The 8,222-nt window shown below is 59.3% G+C and overlaps 1 protein-coding gene across 1 annotated transcript in view; it reads left to right on the forward strand.

Annotated features, from left to right (window-relative positions):
- Nucleotides 1–8,006, forward strand: part of Ctnnbl1 (catenin beta like 1) — a 154,847-nt gene extending 146,841 nt beyond the window's left edge. Inside the window, exon 16 of the mRNA XM_046433376.2 lies at nt 7,820–8,006. Within this exon, the coding sequence (XP_046289332.1) occupies nt 7,820–7,908 (89 nt within the window). The 3' untranslated portion in view covers nt 7,909–8,006. The remainder of the gene's footprint in view (nt 1–7,819) is intronic.
- Nucleotides 8,007–8,222: the final 216 nt, after the last annotated feature.

The following is an 8,222-nucleotide window of genomic DNA, read 5'->3' on the forward strand; positions in this document are numbered from 1 at the left end:
GAGGGCTGCATGGGCCGTAACAAGCTCTCAGCAGACCCTAGCCTGTGGCACCATGAGGCGTTGTGATGATCCTCCTCATCATCATCATCATCAGTGAGGTGTAGCTAAAGTCCTGTGAGAAGCCTTTTGAGAGAAGTGGCACTGAGCTGGTCTGTGGGTCTGGGACAAGGACATTCCACAAAGATGGAACAGTGTGACTGAAGGCACAGGGCTGGAAGTCGTGTGCTCAGCACCGCCCTGCAGGCAGGCCACACGGCAAGGCTGTGTGCCCGTGGTAGACAGGGCACGAGGCCTCGGGTCTGTTGTTCAGAGAGGGCAAGCGGCGAGCCTGCCCTGCTGTGGCTCTTGTCGGGACCCAGGGTGCTCTCTTCACGTGGGCACCGGATCCACAGAGATTCTGCTGCCGTCGTGCTGCCGCCTCCCTTGGGTGTAGCCGCAGTGACACGCGACTACAGCCTTTAAGTGGCATTTACTTTTAACGCCCACGTGTGCAATTAGAACTTTCATTATTCCGGGCTCTCCTGTCTTGCGTGGCGGCTTCTCCCGCACTCCATCCCTGGGATCCGAACAGTGCTGGGCGGGGGGTGCTTTTTCTTCCTCGAACCCTGCTGTGCGTAGCTGAGGTGGATCAGAGCTCCCCGCTGCCGGGAGCCACCCCCCCCCTCCCCCCGCCGGCTCATTCCCCTGGTGCCCACTGAAGTGCTGGCACAGCTGGAGGCTGAGTCTGTGTTTTCCATGGGGCAAGCGGGTGAGGGGCCTGCACGGACGCCGTCTCCCTTCCCACTGCCCTGCTCCACCAGACCCTTGTATCCCTCTGCCCCGAGTCCAGTTCTCTCTCTTTGAAACCAGCCCCTCGGTTCTGCCTCTAGACTCAGGCATGAATCTAAGCGCTCCTGTCTCTACTTCCCCATTTATTTCCTTCTGAGCCCTTATCACAACCTATGATGGCTTTATTTAAGTAGTCTACTCACTTGATCTGTCTCTTACATTACAATGTAAGCCCCGTGGCGAAGGGACACCGTCTGCCAGGTTCACCCCGTCTCCTCAGCTTCTGGGGCCATAATGGGAACCCAACAGATATCTTAAACATTGTATGGATGTCATTTGGCCAATGTTCCCTGTGCCTCCTCCAGACTAGCCAGGTGCAGGGCTGGGTGCTGTGTTTCAGAGGGTCTGCCCTCGGGTGCTCAGTCTCCTGGGGTGTGTGATAAAGGACACACTCCAGGAGCCTCTCAGCAGGCATTGCTCAGCGCCAGGTGCTGCATCCAGTGCTAGAGACACCAAGATGGTGCTAGAGACACCAAGCCGTGCAAGCGAGTCCCTGTGCTTGCAGCGTTCACAGTCTGGTAATTATAAGGTGATAAGTGTTGGGTTGGAGTTGTGAGTGGTGCTAAGGTAGCAGCAGCAGCTGAGGAGCAGAGGCTCAGCAGGACAGGACAGGACTGGCGGCTGTAGTTAGAGCTCTAGAGAGGGATCAGGAGTGTGGCTGGAGCATTGTGGGAGGGGCTTGCTGGGCAGGGATGAGTTCGGCGGGTGCATAGGGGGTCTGGGGTACAGGTAGTGACTGCGTCCCCTTGTTGGCAGCAGCCAGTAGACATTCTCATTAGAGCTCAGGAGAGAGGCTCTCTGGGGCAGTTGAAGCCATTACAGAGAGGTGATATTTAAAGCTAGGGAATTGAATGCCATTGCTGGGACTGAAGTGGCCCTCAACACGATGCTGACCATTACAATAAAGAGTTCTCCACAGCTTGACGGTTGTGATAAAGGGTTCTCGGCCCCCTCCCCCTGGCATGACCCTGACCCATGCCAGGGGAAGCCTGTCTCTGGTGCCATAGGGTCTGGACCCTGTGCATCGAGGCTGCCTCAGAGCAGCCCCTGGACACAGCAAGCGAAGACCCTCAGGACAGGTGCCTCCGCCATGGGAGGGCCGCGCGGGGGTCCAGGGGGCTGGCTCTGCAGGCCCCTCCCGCCGCTCTGGTTCCTTCCTCTCCTCCCCCTCCTCCACCGTCCTCCATCAGAAGGCCTGAAAAAACAGCGCCTCATAAAGAAAACCAGCTCGGCAGCCTGTGCTCTGATTTTAATTTTGTTTTCCGGTTTGGGTTGCTTCCTTTTTTTTCCTTTAACGTGCTAATTAGGTGCAAGCTCTTTCCTTTGATTTTATGGCCTACGTATTTCCTCAGTTTTGCTGGCAGGATGACAGCTGATGTATCCCTTGAGGTCGCAGGAAAACGCTGACGGGGCGGCCCAGCAGGGGCTTTTCCAGGGTTTTCAGTCCCCCCTCTCCTGTGGGGCTGCCAGAGGAGCTGGAGACAAGGATGGCTCAGTGGGTCCCTGTCTCCGCAGCTGCCCACATGGCTCCTGAGATGGCCCTCCTTGGAGCAGGCGGCAGCTCTGGGCCTCAGGACAGTGGGTCTAGGGACTGAGACGCCCACCAGAAAAGGGATGGCAGGCTGGGCGCCCCCAGGACAGCGCAGGCTTCCTGCCTTTCCCTTCCCATACCAGGCGCCGAGCGGGGCTCAGGTACTGCTGAGAGCGGCACATGCCCAGTAGGACCTCAGGCTTCCCGTTGTTCCTCCAGAAATGCAGGATCCCAGTGGGCAGAGTGGACCCTCACTGAGTGCCTGCTCTGGCCAGGCTTTTGATGTCCATATTGATCTCCATTTTGCAAATAAGGAAACTGAGGCACTCTGCAGTTAAGGGATGTCCTCTGCATCACTAGTAGAGTTGGAACCTGGGCACAAACGCAGATAGGTCTACACAGTGGTACTTCAGTCTTGCAGAAAGGAGGGCTCCCGCTGTGTCACCGGCTCACGTGTGCCTTAAGGGCTTTGAGAAGGAAAAAAAAAACGAGGGCATCCACCTTCAGAGAGCACCCCTTGGCATCACGGGCAGGAGGGCTGCCGCAGTGAAGGAGACCCTTAGGAGGCTGTCCCAGAGGGGCTTCCAGTCCCCTCACAGGGTCACAGAGCAGCAGGAAGCCAGTGCCGGGTGCGGAGCTGTGGAGAGAGGAAAGCGTGGTTGTTCACTGTAGCAGCGCCGTGGCCTGAGTCCCCTGCAGCTCCCCGCGGGCGGTCTGCGCGGACCTTTTCGTCTTACAGACCTGAAGCTCAGGGTGGAGGCACTAACCCTGCTTCCCTCCCGCATTCCCCAGCCCCGTGCCACTTGCTGCTTTTATGACGGGATGACACTAGGTAAGGAGGTGGCTGTGTCGCGGGCAGACGTGAATGTACGTGACTCCCGCAGCACAGGAGCTGTGACCCGGGAAGCCTTGTTAGTGTAAGTGATTATCAGTGGGCGCCCTGGCCAGTCTCGCAGGTGCCTGAGTCCACGGGTGGAAGTTGTCCACAGCCCTTTGACCTGCTGGTGCCCTTATGGCTTAAAATCCCTCAGAAGCCCATAAACCTGCACTTCCTGTTGCCTTGGGGCTCTTGGTAGCCCCAGCCTTGCCTCCTGGTTTTAAAGCTGCAGAAGCTGGTAGAATTAATCTTCTAATGACATGATGTGTGTGACTTGTGCCTGGACATGGCTCCTGTGGCCACCAGGTCTGTAGAGGCAGGAGAGGATCCTGAGGAGAGGCCTGTGTCAACCCTCTAGCCAGCTGCCTTGACAGGACTGAGGCTTTTTAGGGACGCCTTAAGCCTGCTGCCCCCTGGACCCTCCTCCCCCAAGTCCACCCCAGAGGGCTCCCAGATGCGCTGCCTTGGACAAGGAGGTATGGTATGGAGGAGGGAGGGGAGGAACCCCCCAAGAGCCAGCCTGGCAGGACTGTAGGGTCTGCCTGGCTCCCCAAGCCCCTGCTTCCTGGCTGCAGTTTGTTCATCTGCAAGAGTCACGGGGAGAACCAGGGGAGCACCCGAGTGTCAGATGCTAGCACATGGGCCAGCACCCGGGAGCTAGGAGAATGCCAGCCATGTCACTGTTGAGTAGATGTCCCCACTCACCTGGTGGCAGTGAGCACAACAGGGACACACAGCCCAGCCTCATCTCCATCTCTGTGTAACTTCAGGCAAGTAGCAGATGACATGTCTGAGTCTTGGCTTCCTTCTCTGTTAAAAAGCAAACCTAGATGCTGCCTCTCTCAGGAAGGCCCTGAGGCTGGGTGACGGGGACCCAGGACCTGCTCAGCAAACACTGTCCTGCCTGCCTCGGCCAGAGCTGGTGGGAAAGCCATGGGCCACCATGCAGGCCAGACTCGGGGGCTTCATGGGGGGTGGCCGTCAGTGGGTGCTTATCAGACAGCTGACATGTCCTCAGGATTCTGGGGACATGACCCTGTGAGCACTGTGAGCCAAGAAGGACCTCCCATAGCCCGCAGAGTGCTCTCTCTCCTAGAGAGGCGCAGCCTTTCAACCTTCCAAGCTTGTCGTTGTCATCCAGGCCCCTGTTAGACTCAAGGGTCTTCTTTCCACTTCCTGTTTTGTGATTACTTGTTTGTCTTCATGGGTATTTGGTGTGAAAATACTGGCTTTCCTCTTCTCTTCCGCACCCTTCCCCCTGCGCTGTGAGGGGGGAGCAGTCAGGCCTGGGGCCCGGCTCTGAACCAGGCTCATGAGAGCCCTGGAGAGGGCTGGGCGGGCAGTGCAGGGTGGCTGCGCCCACCTCGTCCATCCCGCCCCATCTGCCTTCGTCCCTCTCTCCCCACCACCTTGGCTCTCCTTCATCCGCCATCTCTCCCTACACACACACACACACACACACACACAAATGAGAGCTCTTCCCGAGACCCCTGGGAAGAGTCTGTTCAATATTCATAAACCCTGCGCAGCTCTATAACCAGGAGGCAGCGGCTCTACCAGGACGGGCCCAGCAGGGCTCCTCAGGAGCAGAGCCGGGGCGGGCGCAGAGCACAGGCGGCTGCTCAGACTGTCTCCTCTGGGATCCTCAGGGCAGTGGTCAGTTTCTAAGAGCCCTGCAGCCCCCACCCCACATCTGTCCTGAGTCCCCTTCACTACCACACAGCCCCTCCAGGGGGACAAGGGGCAGGTGTGGCTCTGGAGTGCTCATGGGCACTTCTCCAGGGGCTGGGAGCAGGCAGGCAGGGTAATGCTTAGGGCAGAGGGTGCCATTTGGGGACCTGCTCCACCAGAGGGGCTTTGGGGCATGTTTCTCCACTGCGTCCGGCTCCTCCGCCAGCCTAGGCGTGGGCAGGCTGCTGCTCCTGTGGCCTCGGTTTCCTCTGAGCCGAGTGACGTCTTGCCCCTGCAGTCAGTGCTGGGGCCAGCCCAGGGTGTGAGACGCTCCCTCCACAGATCTGTCCCCACCTGTGTGAAAGCGACCCCTCCCAGAGGACTGGCCGTCTGGCCTTGCCCTCTTCCCATGGCCTGAGTGACCACGGAGACTGGCCCAGAAGGTGGTGCTCTGTGAGCAGGGTGGCCTGCGTTGTTCCTGGGCCCTGGAGGGGAAGCTGGCTTTACTCCTGGAAAACTGCTGTCCCAAAGGCCCAGCCCTCCCTCCGCATCCCTCCCTCCTGGATCCAAGAAGACATTAGAGAGCGAAGTGTTAGTTCAACCCATTAAGACTCCTGCTTCCCGACCGTGCCCGGGGGGCATTAAATGCTCTGATGGCCATTTCTCTCTCTCCTGGGGCAGCGGCAGCATCACTTACGTGTGAGTAACTTCCACGTGGCCTCAGAGCTTCTCCCGAGGCTCCCCGGCTGCTCCCCGTCACCCCAGCCCTCTCCTCCAGGGGCTGGGACAGGAGGCCTTGGTCATTTGCTGTTGGAGGTGATGGGTGGGCCTAACAGGAGGGTTTCCGTGGGGGAGTCACAGCAGGCACGTGTCAGAACCCCAAATCCCGTTTTCCAGCACACGTCCAAAGCACTACAGAGGAAGGGGGGCAATGAAGAGGTGGCCGGGGCGACCCGTGTCCCGAGCGTGGAGGGTGGTGGGGTCGCACTCCTCCCTCCCTGTCTGGATTAGCGGACGTGTGATCATGCCGCAGCCTCAGATCCAAGAGTTCCCTGTCCTAGCCAACTGGTGTGCACTTGGCCACCACGCCCCTGGCCACGTTAGTCACCTTGACTTCATGAGGCTTCCGCGTGGCCTCAGAGGCCGGCCCGCGTGTGCAGAGCCTGAGCAGCCTGAACACAGAGGGGGGGACGTCTGTCGGGGTGGCCTTGCAGGGTGTGTGGATGTCCCCCGTGATGTCACCAGGCTGGGAGGAAAAGAGTGTTCCTTGAGCGCCGTGTCTGCCGGGAGCTTGGGCTTGTTTTCGGAGTGGCTCAGGGTTGAGAGCAGACCGGTGCCAGCTCTGCCCAGGCCTTGCCCCGCTTCCTGTGAGTGTGGGTAGGGGACCCTCAGAGGGCAGTGAGGAGTTGGAGCACCTCGTCCCCTTCCCTCCATCTGTTCTTAATACCTGGTCGTGAGAGTCACAGCAGGAAGCCCAGGCCACCACGTATTGGGAGGTCACGGTTGTGAATGAAATGGTGTATTGCCGACACCGAGCTGGGATGACAGGGCAAGCCAGAACCTGGTCACTCTCCATAGTGCCCTGAGGGTCTTCCCCTCGGGCCTCCTCCCCACAGCCTGGTCCTCCTGCTCCCTGGAGCCCAGCTCCCCCACCCTCAGGGTGCTCTGCTCCCCGCCCTCCCCCTCCTCCCCTCCCCCCCTGCAGCACCCGGCTGCTTGAATCTCTTGTGGGTGGCCCAGCCCCCCACAGCTCTCCCGGTCGGTGCAGAGACCTGCCCTCTCCATCCTTGGGGACCCCACTCGTTGTCACCTTCCCACTACTTTGTCACATGTCTGGGTGATTTCGATACCCCCCCTCCTCTCACACCCACTTCCACCCTCTCACGGATCCTGTTGGGTCCTCCTTCTGAAGGCGTCAGTCTGTCTGCACGTCTCCCCTCCACCACGGCCTGCTTGGTCCCAGGGCACCCAGTCACCCCCTGCTCCACTCCTCCACCCTCAGGGCAGATCCTCGCTGCTCGGCTCAGAACCCGGCCAGACACCCCTCTCGGGAAAGATCAAGGTGCTCTCAGCCTGGGCTCCCCCGGCCCCGGGCGCTGGACACACGGACCCGGCCAGCCCTCGACGGATCAAGCAGGCCCCCCTCGGAGCCCCCCTCCCAGCCTTCCCACCCTGGTCTCCCTCGGGTCTTCAGCCTCTCCTTCCCCAGGAGCCTCTGGCAGCCATCTTGGGTGTATTATTTGCATTTTGGTTTATTAACCTCTCTAGAAAGTAGGCTGTGTACAAGCAGAGATTTCCGTCCATGTTGGTCATTATTGTGTTCCCACTGCCACAGATAGTGGTTCTCATAGGGTACGTCAGTGTCACCTGGAGGACTTGGTAAATGCAGGTTGCCAGCCTTACCCTCTGTTTCCTGAGTGGGCCCAAGATCTGCATTTCTAGAAGGTTCCCACATGCTGCTGCTGCTGGCCAGGTCCACATGCTGAGACCGCTAGCCCAGGATGTGCTTGCCCAGCAGGCCGGCCTCTGCCCATTTGTGCCATGATAACAAAGTACCTGAGGCTAGATAGTTTTATAAAGAACAGAATTCCTTCCTTACAGTTCTGAAGGCTGGGAGGCTCCAGGGTCACAGTGCTGGCCTTTGCTGTCTAGTCAGGGCCAGAAGATCAAGGATGCCATGTCCTCACATTGCAAAAGGCGGGACAGAGGCGTAGTGAGCTCCCTGGGGTCTGTTCTTGTCCCTGAAGGTGGAGCCCAGTCACCCCCTGCTGGGGATTGAGTTTCAGGGCGAATGTTGGAAGGGACATGTTCAAGCACAGCAGCAGCCATTAGGCGTGTGTTGGGGACATGGGCCACCTAGCCTCCCGAGCTCATGCCTACAGTACAGCCTAACCCTGCCCTTGTCTCCCTAGAGTATGCAGAGAACATCGGGGACGGCCGGAGCCCAGAGTTCCGGGAGAGTGAGCAGAAGCGCATCGTGGGCCTGCTGGAGAACTTCTAGAGCCCCAGCCAGCACGTGGACAGCCGCTTCCCGCCCAGGAACTGTCTCTACACAGCTCTGTGTGGCTCTGGACAATTAAAGCTAGTTTTGGAAACCTGGACTGGCCTTCTTTGTAGCGAAGCTCCCCTCTGACCCGTTCCCTACGCGCTCAGAGCAGAGCCGGGCAGTGATGGCGTCACCACCGCGGTTGCCCTGGTGCGTGCCGGAAGCTGCCTTCTGTCTCTGGGCAGTGGGGAGGACGTGGACTGGGCCTACCTCGGACTTCAGCCACAGCACAGCTCCTGGTGTCAGAGTCACTCAGGGACAGGGCACAG

Source organism: Marmota monax, unplaced genomic scaffold (genome assembly GCF_021218885.2).
Source record: "Marmota monax isolate L192 unplaced genomic scaffold, Marmota_monax_Labrador192_F-V1.1 WCK01_AAM20220418_F8-fsc00014, whole genome shotgun sequence".
NCBI lineage: Eukaryota > Metazoa > Chordata > Mammalia > Rodentia > Sciuridae > Marmota > Marmota monax.